The following is a 22188-nucleotide window of genomic DNA, read 5'->3' on the forward strand; positions in this document are numbered from 1 at the left end:
TTCATTAGAAGGGGTGTCCACAAACATTTGGACATGTAGAGTACGTTATGGAAAATGAGAGCAGTGCAAACTTTCCTTCTGTTTTAGGTAGTTGTAGCAGGATGTGTTTGAGATTATTTGACGTTGCCCCGTCATTTTTTATGGATTTCTTAAGTCCTTTTGGATCGAGAATGCATCTTGGGATTGTCACACGGTGTAAAGGCCATCTGATGTTTCTAATGTTGGGAGAAATTTTAAAATGAGCGAGGTTTTGATTTGACAGCGGCAGAATCTCTGGGAACTCGTCTTTTCTCTACGCAAACACACAAAGGAAAACGTCGTCCCCCACTCTCACTTTCCTCTGTTTTACAGGCCCGTCGTACACGCTTGTGAATAGGGGGACAGTTCCCAGCAGGTGCAGAGTCTGTCAATAACTTTCTTTTATCTATCGGAGCAGGATCCGATCCCCCAACCAGCTCTGAAAAGGGGGCTTTACTTAACAGTCTCTGAGCTCATAGCGATTCAGTGCCATTTGATTGTGATTCTTCAGAAAATGATTCACTGAATCATGAAATCTCACATTCGACACTATTATAGTTCATTATTTTATTGTGATTCAGACTCTTTCCCAGCTGGCCACCAGCGTTGGGGAGATGTTGTAGGTTGTGACATCGGGTGACCTAAACTCAGTGTCAGGACTAGGTCTAATTTCAGCGCCAGTTTGACGTAGAATACTGACGACAGCTGATGTTGATATTTTGGTTATTGTTGGGATGTTAAGTAACTTGAATACAAAATCTTCCAAACGTCACATTATGTCGTATTTACATGAAATGCCAGTGTTTCGTTGTTAGGTAGGAGACCAACACCAAACATCTGCTAAACCTCATAATGTTAGCCTCCACACAATGTGAAATAAATGAATGTGTCTAAACTTGGAGCTTGATGTCGACAAAATGTTGTTTTTTTTATGTATATGTGACTTTGATTTCCAATCAAAATTCAGCGTCTGTCTAACGTTAGGGCTTGATTGCATCCCAATGTTGGTTTTTGATGGGTATGGGACTAAATTCAATGTCTGTCTGACTTTGGAGCTTAATGTCCACCCAATGTTTTTTGGACAGATATGGGAATTTGGTTTCCAGACAGAATTCAACGTCTGTCTAATGTTAGGGCTTGATGTCCACCCAATGTTTTTGGACAGATATGTGACTTTGATTTCCAACCAAAATTCAACGTCTGTCTGACTTTGGGGCTTGATGTCTACCCAATGTTGTTTTTGACGGATGTGAGACTTTGATTTCCAGCCAAAATTCGACGTCTGTCTAATGTTGGATCTTAATGTCCACATAGCGGTTTTGGACGGATACGTGACTTTGGTTTCCAACCAAAATTCAACATCTGTCTAACGTTGGAGCTTAATGTCCACCCAATGTTTTTGGACAGATATGCGACTTTGATTTCCAGCAAAATTTTATGTCTGTCTGACTTTGGGGCTTGATGTCTACCCAGTGTTGTTTTTGACGGATGTAAGACCAAAATTTTGCGTCTGTAAAATGTTGGGTTTTTACATCAACCTGATTTTCATTTTTCAACTAAAAAGGCTAAAAAAAACATCTGCCCGATGTCTTTCTGTCGCCACACTGAATGGAGGCACTATTTTTTTATTTTACAGTTATGCTTATAGTATTCGGCTGATGCTAAATTCCATAAGTGCTCTTATCCAGAGCGACCTACAGTACTGTGAATGTGAATGATGTTACACAGGTAGGGGAATGTAGAGTTGGGAGTCTTACCCAACGACTCTTATTATTGTAGTGTGCTTATGCTTACCCAACCTGAGAATCGAACCCCGGTCACTACCATGGTAGAGGGTCATGTTATTACCCACTACGCTACACCAGTCGCGACACAGTAGCAGAATAAAAACATCCAAAACCAACTTAAACTCAAACTCTTTGCAGAATTCAGTCTGAACACTTCTAATCTCCAATGCAGGTCAGGAGGAGCTGATTGAGCGCGTGCTGCTGTCATCCATGTTGAACCCCGGGGAGCTCTGGCAGACGCACCGACACCACGGCCGCCAGCTGAGTCTGGAGTACCGCCTGCGCTTCCGCTGTGAGGTTAACTACTACGGCCCGCTGTGCAACAAGTTCTGCCGCGTACGTGACGACTTCTTCGGCCACTTCGACTGCGATGCTGCGGGCAGCAAGGTGTGCAAAGATGGCTGGACTGGACCAGAGTGCACACAAGGTGAGTCTGCCTTTCCGCCCGTCGTCTTCAAGCCATTTCAGCTAAGCTTTAGGCCTAACCATGAGACCCATAGATGAGGTCTTCTGGTATCTCCAGACCTACGCTCTGTCCATAGAAAAAAGGCTTGTGTCTGGACCTCAACATCACTTTGGACATTGGGCACCCAAGAATCCCCTTGGAAGATAAGGCTATGTATAGGCCAGGCTCAGGTTGATGGTTCAGATATGAGGAACTGCAAACTGCATACACTGCTGTGAGCCAGTATTCGCCCTCTTTCACATTTCCTTTAGCGTCTTATATTTGTCACAGGCAGTGGTTTTAGATGTTCAGGCAGAGTGTATAAGTTAACAAATGAAGTAAACTCATTGTCTTTAATCATAACTTAAAAAAAGTCTGACATGCAAAAACAGATCATTACTATGGAAAATGAGATTCAGCTGATGGATCACAGCCAGACTTGAATGCAGCCAGCCCATTCCTCCTTATGTAATTTCATACTGATGTTTATATGGATGTATGGATGACCCAATTAGGGACGCACCGATCCATCTTTTTCTGTTCCGATACAGATACCGATACATGACCTTGCAAATCGGCCAATACTCAATACCAATCCGATACCATTGTTGAATTAATAAACCATGTACCTGACCATCTAGGAAAGACTTAAGGCATCAGGATTGACGTAATCATTACTTTCTTAATTTTGTAAAACAAACTATAACAAATGAAGACATAATGATATAAATGTTTATTAGTCACTAATATTAATAACTGTGCTGGACCTCAGCACAGTGTCTGGACTCAGGACTTTCATTCTGAAATCTGAGCTAGCAACCCCTCCCTTCTCGATTCTCCTTACATGGGAGACAAGCTGGATTACTCGCTGATGGTTAATGACAGGTGGAGGAGGGGTGGTTAGATAGGCGCAGTCTTGCTGTCTGCTATTATCTGTGTATGATGTCTGTAGGTTACTCTGATCCTGGGTTATGGAGCCTACAATACCGGTGGTGAGAGAATCGGTTTCCATGAATTGATTGGTCCTTTTGATCAGACTAATTATCTGATACCCAACCCAGCTAATTTTGTTAGTATCAGGACCGATATCCGATCCTAGTATCGGATCGGTGCATCCCTAGTCCCAATCTGATCCAGTACAGGCTCAGAGGGGGTTCCAGGCATTACCATCTGGCCTCCTCTAGCACCATTAATAGACATGATCCTCACCTGCCTGCTGCAGACGAACTTCTAATTTTTTGGAAAACTACCCTAAACAAAGAGTTGATCAGTGATGAGTAAAAACAATCAGAGCTTTATCAGGATAATGATGACCACCCTGCCTCATCCCCACCATCCCTCCCCAACTCCCAGACTCATCCTAAAAGTATTGGATGGAGCACCACCATCCATCATTCCAGAGAGCGCCCAATGCTGGGGGGCTTTATACCCCTGTAGCCCACGCCTGGCATTAGGCAGAATGGTGCCAATAGGTGCAAGCTTATCTGCTCCAGAGAGTCTACAGCATCTAGACAAGCTATGTGTCAGAAAAGTAACTGAATGCATTCATTAGAAGGGATGTCCACAAACATTTGGACATATAGTGCAGCAGTCCTGCAACGGCGAGAGGTTTCAGAGTCTTTCACAACAGTGTTTAGGTTGATTTCAACTTATAGGAATGTTGGTTGCAGTTATTGCTGCTAATGATCATGCAAGGAGGTTCCCTTTGGATTTGGATAATTTGCATTATGGATAAAGATCTAGAGGCATTTAGGATGATAAATATGCAAAAATACAGAAAATCGCTATGGCTGCAGAATGCCAGATTGCCATTTCTCTTACCCAAATATACCCTCAGTGGCCACTTTTCTACAACACCATTTGGAAAATGTACTGAACTATGAAAGGGACCTGTAATCATACTTTAGTAACCATAATAAAGATCAACTGCTATATCAAGCACACTGAAGCAGGCTGTGCGTCCCATCACATGCTTTAAAAGGCACTAGGCTTTAACTGAGCTCTGCATTATTCTACAGTCTGTTCACTCTAGACAAATCCCTCAATGTTCCATTAGGAGAATATGTACTCCATCATCTCAGAGCAAGCTTTTGTAGTAGCAGTTATAGTTGCAGTCAGCAACAGGAGCGTTACTGAGCTCAGGATGTTGGATGATGATGATCACCACCCCAACTCATCCCAGCAGTACTGGATGAAGCTCCACCACCATCATTCCAGAGAACACAGTTCTTCCACTGCTCCACAGCTCAATGCTGGGAGGCTTTATACCCCTCTACTAGCCCATGCCTGGTATTTTGTAGTAGTAATAGGCCTCAAAGGCTTTCACAGTTCAGTTTTAAGAACATAGAGTAACAGTCAAAAGTTTGGACACACCTTGTTGAATGTGTGCTGAGCTTCATCTTAATAACATCGATCCAAATAGGGTGACCATAATTCTGGGGACTCACAGGTATCCACCGTAGTAAGGATGTCATGACTGAGGGATTTCAAGTAGGCCTAAGTTGTGGGATCATGGCAGTGTGTGTGTGTGTGTGTGTGTGTGTGTGAGGGTGTGTGAGGCAAGCTGCCACTGTTGGGCCCTTAAGCAAGGCCCTTCACCCTCTCTGCTCCCCGAGTGCTGGAGTTGGCTGCCCAGTGCCTTGGGTGGATGTGTCTCCTTTCAGTTTAACCTACATCCTAGGCCTACTGCCCCCCGCCCCCCTACCCTCCCAAGCTACGACATCCAACAGTGTTCCCAGTGTCTTTACTAAAAACAAATATATAGCGACAGACCCTAGCATTCGGAACAGATGCTTTTAGGGTGTAGATCAGCACACATTCAACCAGGTGTGTCCAGACTTTTGACCAGTACTGTACACTAACAGAACTGCTCTTGCCTGGATACTTTTGGGTGGTGGACCCACTCTAACCCTAGCAGTCAACTGGGTTAAGGTGTCACCATTGCACTGAGATTAGTTCACCACGCAAATCTGGTCAGTCTCTGGTAGACGCTCTGGCCCTCCGATCAGGAACTGACCAATGATGAATGGGGCAGACAGTGCCAGACAACAGATGGGCTACAGTGTGTGATGACCACTCACAGATGAAGTAAACCAAGTGGATTATGTTGTAAAAACAAAGCATATAAAGGTCTGAGATATATGCTATTTGGACAAAAGTATTGGGACACCTGCTCATTTATTGTTTCTTCTGAAATCAGAGGTATAAAAAGTTTATCCTTGCTGTTGTAACCAGTTAACCAATGTAACTTACCTCAGCTGTCAGGGGTTTAAAGCTAATCAGTGTATCTGTGAGACATCATTGGCCCGTCATCCCAGTAGAACGAGTGGCAGCGCTGTTCTTTTGGACTCATAGCCGGCTATCTAGGCTCAGAGAAGTTAGCTAGCAGGCTAAACACCACAGCACCCCACCTGTTTTCAGAGCAATCTGTTTTTCACCAATCAGTGAGCACCCACAGCGCCCCCACCCTGTGGCTCTCTTAAATGCACATGGGGGAATGAGCTTACCCTATGATAATATAAGAAAGTAGTTGGGTTTGTACAGCAGGACCATGCATTTGCATGCAGTGTCACCTTCATTTGCACACTTGTGGTGTGCAAGTTTCTGGCCTTGATCCCAACACAACTAAGGACGCAATCATGAAGGTCAGAAAAGGTTAAATATCATGAGTCACTGTGGTGCCCTGGATGGGAGACCTGATGGTCTGCCAAGTTGGCTTTTGTAGTGTTTTAATGGACAACAGGCCGATTCCGTAGGGAAGTGTTGATGTTTTGTCAATCCACATTGACACTAAACACTGACTAATGCTAAGCCTTTGAAGTTGCAATGATGAAAGCTGTTGTTTCACTATTACCCATCACTCCCTTATAGACCTTTAAAAAAACGTAAGAACGTGTATATCTGTATAGAAGTTTGGATTCTGGAATTTAAGACGATAAAATGGGAAGTAAATAAACAAGAAGATTTGGTTCTGATTTGTAGTTATTAAAATATGATTGTTGTGTGTACAGTCTTGTCTTGCGGAAAAAGCAGCAACAAAAACATCCTGTATTGGTTTTGTGGTGTTAGTGATCTGCTGGTAGCAAAACGAAAATACACTATATGTCCAGAAGTTTGTGGACACACCTTCTAATGAGTGCGTTCAGCTACTTTGCTTTACGTTAGAGAGTGATCACCAATAGAGTAGGGCTCTGTGGAACAGATAAACATGAACGTATTGGCACCATGCTGCCTAATGCCAGGCGTGGGCTAGTAGAAGGGTGGAAAGCCCCCCTGAATTGAGCTGTGGAGCAGTGGAAGAACTGTGTTTTTTGGAATAAACCATAGCAAAAAACTAGCAACTACTTGGTCAATACCATAGGAACCACCTCGGAAAAAAACAACAACCATCTAACAACTACCAAGCAATCCCATAGCAACCCTTTGGGACAACATAGCAATCACCAAGCAACCAATTAGCAACCACTTAGGACATAAACAGCGAACCTAAACAGGACAATAAACATGAACCTAGTGGCTCCATGCTGCCTAATCCCAGGAGTGGGCTAGTAGAGGGGTATAAAGCCCCCCAGCATTGAGCTGTGGAGCAGTGGAAGAACTGTGTTCTCTGGAATGATGGATGGTAGAACTCCATCTAATACTTTTGGGATGAGTTGGGGAGTTGAGGATGATGAGGTAGGGTGGCGATCATCATCCAACATCCTGACCTCACTACAGGTCTTGTTGCTGAATGCAGTCAATCAAATCCTCACAGCAATGCTCCCTCTAAAATCTGTTAGAAAGCCTTCTTCCCTGGACAGTATAGACCGTTCCTCCACCAACAAACGGGGGAGAAACTCTTTTTAAGTTTTTTTTATTCATAAGAAATGAATGAGCAGGTGTCCCAATACTTTTGTCCATATAGTGTATGTCAACCCAGAATGCAAATCTAATGTAAATGTAATTAATTACATAACTAACGATAATACAGTAAAGCTGTAATTATTATACACCTCTAAAGATGATGATGATGATGATGATGATGATAGTGGTGGTGAGTCACTGGCTTTGGAAGTGTTTCCGCTTCACTCGTGTGATGTGGCGCCGAAACTGTTTACACATTTGCTAAGTTTATACTAACTTTGTGTGTGTGTGTGTGTGTGTGTGTGTGTGTGTATGTGTGTGTGTGTGTATGTGCGCGTGTGTGTGTGTCCTTGCAGCGGTGTGTAAGCAGGGATGTAACCTGGCCCATGCTTCCTGCAGCCTCCCGGGAGAATGCGAGTGAGTCACAGCAAAAAGCACCACCAACCCACCCTGCCCTCAGATACACCCTGTCCTGAACACCACTTTACCCTCGCCTCTCTCTCTCTCTCTCTCTCTCTCTCTCTCTCTCTCTCTCTCCCTCTCTCTCTGTCTCTCTCTCTCTCTCTCTCTCTCTCTCTCTCTCTCTCTCTCTCTCCCTCTCTCTCTGTCTCTCTCTCTCTCTCTCTCTCTCTCTCTCTCTCTCTCTCCCTCTCTCTCTCTCTCTCTTTCTCTCTGTTTCTCTCTCTCTCTGTCTCTCTCTCTCTCTCTCTCTCTCTCTGTCTCTCTCTCTCTCTCTCTCTCTCTCTCTCTCTCTCTCTCTCTCTCTCTCTCTCTCTCTCTCTCGCTTGCTCGCTCTCTCTGCAGGTGTCACTATGGCTGGAAGGGGGATCTGTGTGACGAGTGTGAGACGTTTCCAGGCTGTGATCATGGCACCTGCACCGAACCGTGGAAGTGTGTATGTGACACCAACTGGGGCGGCCTGCTCTGCGACAAAGGTGAGAAGAATGTGTGTGTGTGTGTGTGTGTGTGTGTGTGTGTGTGTTTGTCTTTTTCACCCCTCTTATGCCAGGATAATACAAATACAATATTAATACCCAACCAACCACATGAAGTATCACAGCAACCACTTGGCAACACCCTAGTTACCTCTTGAGTCACCATAGCAATCACCTGAAATACCAAAGCAAATGCAAAAGCAAAACCGTAGCAACCATGTAGCAACAACCTAGCAACTTCATAGCAACCACCTGGAATACTATAGCAGTTGCCTAGCAACCGCTAAGCAACTCGATATCAATCTCTTAGCAACACCATAAGCAACATCATAGCAAGCAACTAGCAACCACTTGACAGCACCACAGCAACCATATCGCAACGAGCTAGCAATTCCATAGCAACCCCTTGTGATACCATATCAACTGCCTAGCAACCACTTAGCAACTCAGTATCAACCCCTTTGCAACACCATTGCCTAGCAACACCATAGCAACCACCTAGCAACCACCTGTCAAGTCCATAGCAACCACCAAGCAACACCATAGCAACTACTTGTCAGCACCACAGCAACCGTCTCACAACAAGCTAGCAATTCCATAGCAACTAACTAGTGACCACCTGTCAGCACCATAACAACCAGCTGGCAATACCAAAACAACTATCTAGCAACACCATAGCAACCATCTATCAACCAACTGGAATACCATAGCAACCATCAAGCAACGCTATAGCAACCAACTAGGAACCACTTGACAACACCATAGAACCACCTGACATCACCATAGCAACCACTTGGGATACCATAGCAACCTCCTGGCAACACCATAGCAACCAGACTTACCAAAGAGACCATGTATAAACAACCTAGCAACTGTCTGGAAGTGGGAACCGATTCCCACCTTTTTTTATTCATCTGTATTCCAGGTTTAACCTCGTCTTTTATTGCCGGTGTAGATTTTATTAGATCCTGCGGAGAGATCTCTCTGTCTGGCAGCACAATAATAACACTCGGCTATAAAAAAGAATCTGTTCATTGTGTTCAAGGTTTACCTTCTACCTCTGACCTGCCATGATCAGATAAGATGGCTTCAGTAGGCGGCTACCTACAACGCCCCTAACAACAACACAGGCTTTCTCACAGCATTCCCGCAAAGGCTGCCGCATTTCATTCCACGCGTGGCTCTTCGAGGGGGCTTTGAGAGGCTGTAAACTGAGAGCCTCGGGTAAACAGAATTTGAGACGGCCTCTGCTTTAGAGATGCGGAACGGAGCAGGCAGCTGTGGAGAGCTGCATGATGTACTGAAGATGCAGTGCTTTTTCAGTAGTGCACATAGTAAACAATCTAGGGCTGCAGCTAATGACGATTTAACAGTATTGATTGGTTGGTCTGTTTAAAACAGATGATTTATAGTCCAATAGTGCTGTTCTAAACACAGCACCACATCCTATCAAGGGCACAGTTACAGATCTGCGCTGCTGATGGAAATGCTGCTTTGCTCAGTGTGAAAACTGCAGAATTAGGAAGAACCGATATTACTTGACCGCCCAAGAGCTTTTCTATTTACATCCATTAATCTCTAATGTTAATAACAGCAAAGACAAATCTGACATGACTGGGCACAGACACAGTCATCAACCATCTCTGACACACAGCTCATCCCGAAGCAGCTCATCTAAACCACACCAGTCCACATTGTCCAAAAGCTCCATTTTCAGTGACCTAAAACATACACTATGTGTCCGAATGTTTGTGGACACCCCTTCCAATGAATACAATCAGCTACTTTCAAGTTGCAAAAGCACACACACAGCTTGCCTAGTGACTATTCAATTAGTTGACCTTCACTATTGCACTTCTGTGTTTCTTTCAGATCTGAATTACTGTGGAAATCATCAGCCCTGCAAGAACGGAGGCACGTGCATCAACACAGAACCCAATGAGTACAACTGTGTGTGTCAGGACGGTTACCTTGGCCGCAACTGTGACATTGGTGAGCAGAATCCCATTCAACCTGAAAAAATATAGACGCTATAAGGACAATAGTATTGGGACGCACCTTTAAATCACTGAATTGAGATGTTTCATTCAGTTCAATGCCACAGGTGCATAACATCAAACACCTAGCCATGCAGTCCACCTTTACACTCAGTAGAGCTCACTGAATTAACTGGAGCCACTGCTGCAACAAGAAGTCAGAACTTCTGAAGAAAGCAGGTGAGATCTTGTGAGCTAGTCTGGAGGAAAGGTTTCTTTTGGACACCCCAGTCCAGCCTGCACAGCGTGGATGCTCACCTCCACTGATTTACTCCAAGTAGTACTAGACTCTCATATGGAGAGCTTTGGAGATATGAACGTATATAAATGTATGTATCGGTGTGAGCTGTGGAGTATTATGCTCATATTTGGCTGTAGCTGATTGACTTGCATATGGAATAGAGTGTCGGTCAGCTGTGTTTAGGTAGTAAGTGGGTGGAATTGGGGGTGTTTACTAAATGGAGACATAGTGATATCATATATAGTGTACATCCATAAAACTGCACTGGGTGGAATTGGACGTGTTCTTCTGAAGAGTCTGGGGAGATGCTAATGCAAGCACAATCCGAAATATTTGGGAAAAATACCACCGCACCAGGAAACTCTGAATGCTACACCCCCTATTGTGCCACTCTGTCTATGCCAGAGCACGTTCTTGCATTTCTGACCACTAAAACAGCAGCTGGACGCAAACAGAGATGCATGGAAATAGGGGCCTGCGTTCTTTCGGGTGCAGGATCCATTTGAATTTTTAGAGTTTCTGTATATTTCCCACCTTCATCAGTGCTTGAAGATGATGTTGGTGTTAAAAGCAGGAAAAATAGACAAGCATAAGAATCTGAGACACTTTGACCAGAACCAAACTGTGATGTTCCAGATAAACGACTGGGTCAGAACATCTCCAAAACATCAGGCAGGTCCTGTGGGGTGTTTCTGGCATGCAGACAGGGTCAGGGGCACCTAAGGCACAATAATGCTCATGCCCCTGCCCACCTCACAACTTACAGGACTTAAAGGATCTGGTCCCAGAAACCACAGGACACTTTCAAATGTCTGGTGGAGTTCATGCCTCCAATGGTCAGATCTGTTGTGGTAGCACAGGGGGACCTACTCAATATTAGGCATTGGTACTAATGTTATGGCAGATCATTTTAAGTCAGTGCGGATACCCACAGTATTCAGAAGCACGCTCTGTCCAGCTGCTGGCTGTGATAAAAGAGGAAGACGTATTCCCAACAGTGATGAGACCAACTCTCTCTCTCTCTCTCTCTGTCTGTCTCTCTGTCTGTCTGTCTGTCTCTCGCTCTGTCTCTGTCTCAGTGGAGCACGCATGTCTGTCCTCTCCTTGTGTGAACGGAGCAACGTGTGTGGAAGACCAGACTGGCTTCAGTTGTGCGTGTGCAGATGGCTGGACCGGACCCACCTGTGCAGATGGTACACACACTCACACACACACACACACATGTACACAATCACACACACACACACCCTCTTCTGTGTACACTGTAATCAGCAGCCGACATTTCCACTGCCGACTGTAGATTCCAATCAGGACAGAAGCAAAATAGCACTGATTAATGTGGAAGACAAACAGTCAAAAATCACGTAACACACACTCACACACACACACACACACACACTCACATACACACTCACAGACAGGATATGCAGTGGCACTGATGTAATGTTAATGTCATCAGTGGAAAAAGTGGGTGTGTGAACTAGTTTGAGCCTGAGAAAAAGCTTAGGTACGTACGTGTGTGTGTGTCTGTGTGTGTGTGTGTGTGTGTGTGTGTGTGTGTTTTGACTTCCTTTGCCAAAAAACACTTCAGCAACTCTATTTAATCCTAAATGTCTAAAATAATTTATAAAATTAATTATATGATAAACTGTAGGTCAAAAACAGACATTTCTGGTTCTAAAATCTGATTGGCTGAGCCATGTTCAAAGCACAAGGCTATTTAAAACCACTGTGTGGTTCACACAATTGTCTTTGATCATTATGCTGCTTGGTAACCATACTGTGAAGTTTACGTCAATTTAGCTTTGAGGGGTACAAAAAAGCAAAAGTACTCCCGTCTCTCAAAAGTGCCTCTGTTGGCTGGTTGCAGTATGATGTGTAGCTCCGCCCATCTCCATATGTTTAAATGACACGATAGCCCCGCCCATTTTCCTCCTCTAAACTGTGTCTCCATCTTTAATGTCTCCAAACTCCAGCAGTTAGTCTCCCTTTGCTGATATCGTCCCATTTTTTATTTCCCCTAGAAATCATTTTTCAATCCTTACTCTGTTCTATCGTAAGAAGGCAGGGCTACACTTAGGGATTCAGTGATTGACAGGCAGCCTTGGCTGGGAGAGACCTGAGCTGTAGAGGAACTTACATGAGCTGCACTTTTACTGTTGGAGCGTCCACTTACCGACAAACTGGGAATCCAGGGAGGAAACCTGCTCTGCTTCTGCGCTGGAAGCTCAGTGAAGACGGTCTGAGACATGGTGGCTTGGTCTGGGAGAAGGGGTGGGCGAATGGGTAGGCGAGTCTGGCTCTGCCTCTGGTCTCTACTGCGCATTAGAGACTCTGGTTGCAAATTTGACAACATGGCGGACAGTTTTGGCTTCATTTCCGTAGAACGGAAATAGATGGAACCAAGGCGTCTCTGTTTTTCTACAGTCATTGATGGCTGCTTATTGTTAAAGAGGCATTATGGAGAATTGGTATTTCTTGCTTACTAGTTACTCACATCTCCGTAGAGAGGTCATATAGAGCGTTTTCCTGGTTTTTCAGAATTCACCTTGGCTTCCACAGTTCCCCTGAACTGCCATTACTTCATGATGTTCCACACTGCAGAAACCACAAGCTGAAAACCATTGGCTATCTTCTCAAAGTATTTCCCTGCTTTGTAGGCAGAGGAGCCCAGGGTTGCAGGGTATTAGCTCAAGGTTTAGAAAGTGCTAAAAGGTACAAAAGCATGGAAATTGGATTCGGCTGATGGTTCCTATTAACAACTGATGACATGCCCCAGAATGCTAATCAAGGTCTGAGATCTTTTAAAAACATCTGAGCCTTTGCGATGCTTAGGTTGTCCAAACATATGCTCGGGCCACGTTGATAATTTTGGCCATTTTCCATTTTTTATGTTATGAAAGACAGAGTGCAGAGGGTTTGCCAAGGGTGCCCAAAATCCCCATACATCTGTATATCTCTCTGTCCCTGTCTGTACCAGTCTTATCAGTATTTGTTCTGAATCCACTGAGAGTAAAGGGAACATCCAAGGGCACCCAGTTTCACTGTTCCATACCGTAACTCCACCCCTAGCTCAAGCACATACACACACACACACACACACACACACACTTTCTCTTCTCAACATTCAAAGGCACAGTTTCATCACACCGCTCATCCATGTAATAAGTCCGCCTCCAGTTCTTACACACATTTGTGCCTATCTTGCACACACACACACATACATAACCGAGTGTTATCATAAGCATGCATTAAAATGATTAGCGCTTGGGAGGCGGTTCAGCTGACTGACTGTAATTTGACTGTGACTGAATAAGAAGCAGTTATGAGAGAGTTCATAAACCCAGCTCATGCATACTGATATACATCTGATCACGTTCATCCATGACTTATTATTCAGTTCTGGATGTTAAGACTTTTTATTCAAGTAATGAAATTACTTCACAAACTACCGTCAAACTTCATTTGTAAATGATGTGGTTATAAGAGTAAAGATCTAAAGTGTGCTTCCCGTTCAGTGTGTGTTTAGAGGCTAAAGTACTGGATCTCCTAACAGTTTAGAGGCTAAAGTACTGGATCTCCTAACAGTTTAGAGGCTAAAGTACTGGATCTGCTGACAGTTTAGAGGCTAAAGTACTGGATCTGCTGACAGTTTAGAGGCTAAAGTACTGGATCTGCTGACAGTTTAGAGGCTAAGGTACTGGATCTATTGACAGGTTAGAGGCTAAAGTACTGGATCTCCTAACAGTTTAGAGGCTAAAGTACTGGATCTGCTGATGGTTTACAGGCTAAAGTACTGGATCTCCTAACAGTTTAGAGGCTAAAGTACTGGATCTGCTGATGGTTTACAGGCTAAAGTACTGGATCTCCTAACAGTTTAGAGGCTAAATTACAGGATCTGTTGATAGTTTAGAGGCTAAAGTACTGGATCTGCTGACAGTTTAAAGGCTAAAGTACTGGATCTGTTGATAGTTTAGAGGCTAAAGTACTGGATCTGTTGACAGTTTAGAGGCTAAAGTACTGGATCTCCTAACAGTTTAAAGGCTAAATTACAGGATCTGTTGATAGTTTAGAGGCTAAAGTACTGGATCTGCTGACAGTTTAAAGGCTAAATTACAGGATCTGCTGACAGTTCAGAGGCTAAAATACTGGATCTGCTGACTAGAGGCTAAAGTACTGGATCTGCTGACAGTTTAAAGGCTAAAGTACTGGATCTGCTGATGGTTTACAGGCTAAAGTACTGGATCTCCTAACAGTTTAGAGGCTAAATTACAGGATCTGCTGACTAGAGGCTAAAGTACTGGATCTGCTGACTAGAGGCTAAAGTACTGGATCTGCTGACAGTTTATAGGCTAAAATACTGGATCAGCTGACAGTTTAGAGGCTAAAGTACTGGATCTGCTGACAGTTTAGAGGCTAAAGTACTGGATCTGCTGACAATTTAGAGGCTAAAGTACTGGATCTGCTGACAGTTTAGAGGCTAAAGTACTGGATCTCTTGATGCATTTGTTTGACATATCTGTCTGTTTTGTGTCGTGTAGCGGTGCTGCAGTGTGACGCATCTCCGTGTGGGCGCGGTGCCACGTGCCGAGAGACGCCGCAAGGCTTCCAGTGTCTCTGTCCTCCAGGCTGGACCGGCAAGACCTGCCAGATAGGTAAACACACACACACTCGTATACACACACATTCGCACATGCATATTCTCAACTGGTCGTCCTGGTCTCTGTAATTAGCCGCCTGCCCGCACATGCCTGCTCCTCTCTGTTCCTGTGTATACCAGCCTGCGCTCTCCTGGACCTGCTGATGCTTGCCTGAGCCTGTCCCTACCTGTCTGTACCTGTCCTCCCCTGATCGTCCCTGTCCATACCTGCTTCTCAGTTTACATAGTTGAAGGACTGGGGTCATGCCTGCACTGTGATACCAAACCAATGTGAATCTGCTGTGAGTCAGATAAGGAGGCCGGGGATCCTGAATGCATTTCTGCTTAGGCAGAGGGCAGCAAGACCTATAGGTCAGTTTATGGTGCTGGGTTTTCTTACGCTGTGGTCGTTTAGCAGTCAAAAGAAAAGCCAGTTGTCTGTAGTTTCAGGGTTTATCCTACCTTCAGTCCCGGGCTGACTGCTCTGCATTGATTTTTTATGCTTTGGTTTATTTTTAAAGGTAACATGGTCATTTTTTCCCCCTGATTTTATGATCACATTTTTATTTAATAACTCTAACTCTGAAAAAATAAAGTGTAAATATTTAAGTAAAGCAGTCAACACTAAATAATTAATTAATAATTTTATACTTTAAATAAATGTGTAATAAAATAAACATACAGTACGGTCTAAAAGTCAGTCTGAGTACCAATATTTTTATTTATTTATTTATTTTATTCTCCTCACTTCTCACTATTTATACAAGATGAAAACATTGTTTGTCTTAATCCGAGTATTAACTGCCTGCCTCCCATCCATTCTAGATGTTTCTGTTCTGAAACGACACTACTGTCTCACTTCACATCAATAAAACAATAAGAATGTGTTCAGTGCAGATTTAGACACTTTAACCTACTCAGACAGATGCTGTTAGATCACATTCGATATTTCAAGTGTTTTGGCAACAAGAATGTATTCAGTAATAAATAATATACTGTAAAATTCAAAGTATAGGAAGAGTCTTGTCAAATTATCAGCCTCGACTTCCCCCCCTACAACATCCAGAGAATTCGATCCTTCCTCTCTAAAGAGTCGCCCAGGTGCTCGTTCAGTCTCTGGTCACTTCAAGACTTGACTACTGCAGCTCTCTTCTGGCTGGTCTCCCTCTGCGCACCATCAGACCCCTTTCAATGTCCCTAAATTCAGCCATGTCACTCCTCTGCTGCGTTCTCTCTTCACTGGCTTCCTGTAGCTGCTGCCCTCATCAGATTCAAAACCCTGACGCTGGCCTACAAAGACAAGACTGGACCAGCCAGCCCCTCCGTACTTGAAGGTGATGTTCAAAAGCAGATCTGCACCAAGAGTCCTTCCAGCTTCAAATACAGCTCGGCTCGACCCGCCATCCTTTAAGATCCACGGAAGACGAGCGTCCAGACTTTTTACTGTCCTGCAGTGGTGGAATGAACTTCCCCTGGGTGTCCGAACAGAGTCTAACGCTCCCTGTCCTCAAACCCAGACTGAAGATCCTCCTCTTCTGAGAGTACTCAGGCGAAGAGAAGAGTACTATGGTCTCCATATTGACTTGTGTTTAGTAGAGTATAAGATTGGAGGAGCTTTGAATTTTCAGTCTATTTAAACTAGCTGAGGTTCTTCTTCAGTAAACAGTGAAGCTCTTTTGTAAATCGCTCTGGAGAAGAGCTTCTGCTAAATGCTGTAAATGTAAAATGCAAGATGTCATGTGGCTTGCCATCTGCAGCCAAAGTCACAGTGAGCACAGCTGGCCTTGCTCTCTCAGGGGTGGGTTGATGGCACTTCCTTCCCACATCACTCCTAGTGTGATGTCGGTCAGCACAGGCGTCTGTCTGTTAGCTGTTGTATCTGAGCTTTCCTTTGACCGCCCTGCCTACCTAGCGATGCTGCATTAGACATGTGCTAGTCTTCACCTTGCTAGTGCTGGGGGCACTGGTATTGATATGGGGAGTTCACGTGAACGGGATTTGGGTAATGTGCCCCTTCAAATCAAATGGAAGGCCAGAAATTTGCAGCTTTGCAGAATTAACACTGAATATATATCCATATATATCCACTTTTCCCATTACCTTCCAAAAGACACCTAAACTTCAATCGGCTCCATTAATTATCCACGGATTAAATGACTTTGTGTCAACCCAAGGTGCATTTAGCATAATTTTCCCACGACACAGGTGTTTCTGTTCCAACTGTGCTCTCTATCTCTTCACCCGGATCAGACCAGTTGATGGTGCGATGTGTTGGCTGTTTGTTTAATGATTAAAGCAGGGGGGGGGGCGAGTGGGGAGTTCAGACAGAGCAGACTGGGAGGCATGTTCACTCATGAGAGAATCTCTTTTACACTCGACTGCCCCTCATGGCCCACCTCAGCGCTCGATCCCCGAGTGTATCGCACTCTCAGATGTGCTCATGTGTCAAAGTGACACCTCAGAACTTCCCCGCCAGCATCAGTGCTTTGAGAGTCGTTTGTCTTCTGAAGGCGGAGCTCGTTATGATCAGACGTGCTCTCGGCAGCAGCGATATTTGTTTATTTATTTAAATTGGAAGTTTCCAGAAGTGGTAAGGGTTCGAATTGTTGAACTCTCTGAATTTCTCTTGTGTTTTGTCCACTTGGGTGTGGGTTTATGTCCCAAAATCAGCATTAATTCTTTCTATTAATTCTCTATATCCTAGAATTAAGCCCCGTATCTCAGGAAGGCTTATTACACTCTAATGTGCATTATATAGTAACTACAGGTGCTTCTGTACTGGTAGGGCTATTCTCTGGTAATAGAAGTTTGTAATAGCACTTTCAGCTCGCCGGCGGACCATAGGCTGTTACAGTTAGGGGTTCAACTGGCTGTTTTGGCTTCTGGTGGTCTGCACTCTGATTGCAGGCTGAAGAGCGTCTGAGATCTTAATGAGAATGGATGAGCAAGTTCTGCAGCCAAGCCGGAAAACCTCGCCGCCCTGATTGCACAATTGTTGTTTATTTATTTATTTATTTATTTTTGGAGAGTTGGTGGGGTGGTTGCTGTGTTGATTGCACTTTGCTACTCTCAAAGAGGCCAGTAGGTTAGGTTTTCATGTTGGAAATCTGTTGTAAAAAAACCCAGTTATTAACATACTGCCTCTGCTCCGCCCACTCCTTCACAGATATGAACGAATGTGATACAGGCATATGTGTCAATGCTCGCTCCTGCCGAAACCTGATTGGTGGATACCTCTGTGACTGCCTGCCTGGATGGGTGGGGCCAAACTGTGATACAAGTGAGTACAGGATAAATGCAGTTTGATGTAAACAGCAATCATAACCACATTTATACAGTTATTAAAAATGTGGCCAATTAGAGATATTACACCGATCAGCCATAACATTATCACCACTGACAGATGAAGTGAAAAACATTGATTTTCTTCATCTACAGCGGCTCCTCGGGGGGGTGGATCTACATATTAGGCAGCGAGTGAACAGTCAGTTCTTGAAGGTGATCAAGGTGTTGAAACAGGAAAAATAGACAAGCGTAAGAACCTGAGACACTCTGACAGGAGCCAGACTGGGATGTTCTAGACGAGTCAGAATGGGTCAGAACATCAGGCAGGTCTTGTAGAGTTTTTCTGTTATGCAGGGGTCGGTCAGTACCTACCAAAAGTGCTCCAAGGAAGGACAGTGGTTGAACCAGTGACAGGGTCATGGGCACCCAAGGCTCACTTATGCTCATGGAGGCCTCACCCACCTCACAGCTTTCAGGAATTAAAGGATCTGCTGCTAACGTCTTAGTCTTGGTGCCGGATACCACAGCAGGACACCTTCAGAGGTCAGAGCTGGGACCTACTCAATATTAGGCAGGTGGTGCTAATATTATGATTGCTGATCGGATCTATAATTATTAGCTCTGTAAGGGCTGTGGACGCAGATTTCAGGTTTTATGTTAAAAATAAATTTGTAAGAAAAATGTGTGATTAAAATATAAGCATTTTATTAAAGCAATTTAGACTATTTTTTAATTAAATTAAATAAAAAAATAAAATTCAAGGAAATGTGTGATTAAAATATAAGCATTTTATTTAAGCAATTTACACTATTTTTTAAATTAAATTAAATAAAAAAAAAATTCAAGGAAATGTGTGATTAAAATATAAGCATTTAATTTAAGCCATTTAGACGTAAAACAATTAAATTAAATTACAAAAATAAAATTCAAGAAAAGATGTGATTTAAATGTAAGCATTTCATTTAAGCCATTTAGACGTTAAACATTTTAAATTAACATCAACCACACTGGCACAGAAAGGTGTCTAGATAAGAGCTGAAATTTCAGGATTACAGTTACTGTATATCTCAGTGATCACTAGAACCGATCCAGACAAAGTTGGGCTGTTGATTAAACTTTGAGATCAACTGGTGACTGAGCTACTCAGACAATCCTGTGTCATTTAAAAATGCCAGCTCTGAGTCTTTATTAATAAACCAGTTTGCCGTCAGCCGGCACCTTTGTGTCATTGATGATCTACTGTGTAGCTAAAGCTCTTTGCTGTGCTGGCCAAACAGTACTGCCTATTGATTGTGTTAAATATCATCAACTCAACAGGGAACAGTAGCTGCCAGAGTTCCTGTCTCAACGGAGGGCGCTGCGAGGTATGACATTCAGTTCTTACTTTTTAAATAGCCATGAACCAGGTCCCAAATCGTTCAGGCACTCACGGTGGTTTGTTGAATGCAGACGCTAGCTAACACCTGGTGCAGTGCGGTTCACAGTACATGAAGAGAAACTGCCTTAAGCTACAGGCCTACACCTTTTTCTGACGAGGTTTTCTGAATTCTGTGAATTGCAGGGCTCACAGTGTGTGTGCTTGCCGGGTTTTACTGGTAAGCACTGCCAGACAGTGGTGGGAGCTTGTGAGAGCGCCCCCTGTCTGCATGGAGGACAGTGTATGGAACATAAGGATGGCAACAGCATGGTCTGTAACTGTCCAAAGGGATACACTGGATCGTACTGTGAGGTAAGCTTTTTTTTTACTGTACCCTCGTTCTCTTGATTTAATGTTAAGTATTTGTTGGAGGCTCCTAGGTGCACCCTGTCCTGCACAGCTTCAACTCCCTACTCCAACAGACCAAGGGGCCCATCCACGCAGCAGGCTGAGGATCCAAAAATGCAGGGAAAAGAGCTTCTGGAAAAATATCATTTAAATTTAAGAGTTGAGGGGAACTGTGGAAGTCAAGGGAAGATCTGAAGATCCTAGAGTGTCTTAGGTAGAAGTGCTCATATGCTGGCAAGAAAGGCAAAGCATATGAGTAAAAGACCTGTGGGAAGTCATGTCATCATTGTGTCTGCTTCATTCCATATTCTTTATAACTGAGCTGCCTTTCATCTCCGGTTGGCTTCAAATGCATATTTTTACATCTATTCTGTTTATTGTTATTTTTGTAATTATTGTATTGCTACTGGCTGCTAAATTTCCTTTGGTATCAATTAAGTATCTATCTGTCTACCAACTTACCTACCTAACCAGTCTATCTATGCATCTATCTATCTATCTATCTATCTATCTATCTATCTATATATCTGTCTATCTATCTATATATCTGTCTATCTATCTGTCTATCTACCTTCCTACCTAACCACCTACTTACCTATGTATCTATCTATCTATCTATCTATCTATCTATCTATCTATCTATCTGTCTGTCTGTCTGTCTGTCTGTCTATCTATCTATCTATCTATCTATCTATCTATCTATCTGCCTGCCTGCCTGCCTGCCTGTCTGTCTGTCTATCTATCTATCTATCTATCTATCTATCTATCTATCTGTCTGTCTGTCTGTCTGTCTGTCTGTCTATCTGTCTATATATCTATCTGCCTGCCTGCCTGCCTGTCTCTCTATCTATCTATCTACAACAAGAGCGTTAGTGAGGTCAGGATGTTGGATGTTTTTTTTCGGAGGTGGCTCCTAGGTCTAGTTCTGCCCCGTAATTCCAAATATGTGCAATTTCAAGAGATGTGTCTTATTTTTTACAGATCTACTGTTTATTCTGGATGGTGCTGCATGTGTCACTGATGTAATATGTCGTAAACATCCACACTTCCAGCTAAACCTCTAAGTTCTCCTCTTTTTCTTCCACAGGTCGTGGTAGATATGTGTAATCCCAATCCTTGCCAGAAGGGGGTGCCATGTAGGAGCACCGAAGGAGGCTACATGTGTGCCTGCCCTGAAGGTTACTTCGGAAATGACTGCATGAGCCTGAAGGACTTGTGCCATGGGCCACATTGCCAAGGTTTGTCACAACCAGGAACACATTGTCATGTTGAAGTCATAAAGACTGATGTTACTGCAGACGTCAGCCAATCAGAACAGGGAACATTTACATATATCGGTCTTAAAGGCACAGTAACACAGCTTTTGAAAACTACAAATCCCAGCAATCCACACACTCTGATGGTGAAATGTGATATTCTGATTTTCACAGCTTGCCTAAATCAAATAACAGTATTTTATCTTTGTTTACTAACATATTTATTGATCAAATTAAAGACTCTAACTGCCCCAATATCTCCATTATAATCAATGGGTCTCCAGTCCGGCACATTTTCACCTATTCCCCACCATAACACACCTGATCCAGCTCATCAGGTAATAATCAAGTCCTGAATATGAATAGGCTTCCCATTTACATATTATTTATAGCAGATAAAGAACTGCCAAATGTTTGTGGACACCCCTACCAATGAATGCATTCAGCTACTTTAGGTTGCACCCATTGCTAAAACAGAATGTACATAAAGTACTGCCATTAGAATAGGACTCTCTGGTGCAGATAGACGTGAGCCTGGCATGGCCTAGAGGGGTATAAAGCCCCCCCAGCATTGAGCTGTGGAGCAGTGGAAGGACTGTATTTGTGAGGAGTGATGGATGGTGGTGCTCCATATAGTGAACCCATTTTTTCTAGGTGCTTGATTTTTTATACCAGTAACAATGAGACTAATGACTATGTTTAATGATTAAGAGGTCTGTCTCAATACTTTTGTCTCTATAGTATATCAGTAGCTCACATTTTAGCATCACATTTGAGATGAAACCCAAAATGTCCTACCCGCCCCGACTAGCACTGACTGTCGGCTGCAGGAGGACGGAGCTGCCCATGGCTGGCTTTAAAGGAACAGCCCAAATGGATAAGAAATCTAGGGGGCGTTTTACTGTGTGTAATACATCACCACGGGCCTGACACGAAATC

General features: G+C 43.6%; 1 protein-coding gene across 1 annotated transcript in view; it reads left to right on the forward strand.

Annotated features, from left to right (window-relative positions):
• LOC140574738 (uncharacterized) overlaps nt 1-22188 on the forward strand; it is a 76480-nt gene that overhangs the window by 50815 nt on the left and 3477 nt on the right. Inside the window, exons 4-13 of the mRNA XM_072694673.1 lie at nt 1978-2232; nt 7449-7509; nt 7897-8027; nt 9900-10019; nt 11384-11497; nt 14846-14959; nt 18110-18223; nt 19546-19592; nt 19790-19957; nt 21081-21231. Coding sequence (XP_072550774.1) covers nt 1978-2232; nt 7449-7509; nt 7897-8027; nt 9900-10019; nt 11384-11497; nt 14846-14959; nt 18110-18223; nt 19546-19592; nt 19790-19957; nt 21081-21231 — 1275 coding nt within the window. The remainder of the gene's footprint in view (nt 1-1977; nt 2233-7448; nt 7510-7896; nt 8028-9899; nt 10020-11383; nt 11498-14845; nt 14960-18109; nt 18224-19545; nt 19593-19789; nt 19958-21080; nt 21232-22188) is intronic.

The sequence above is a fragment of the Salminus brasiliensis genome, chromosome 13 (genome assembly GCF_030463535.1).
Source record: "Salminus brasiliensis chromosome 13, fSalBra1.hap2, whole genome shotgun sequence".
In the NCBI taxonomy this organism is placed as follows: Eukaryota; Metazoa; Chordata; class Actinopteri; order Characiformes; family Bryconidae; genus Salminus; species Salminus brasiliensis.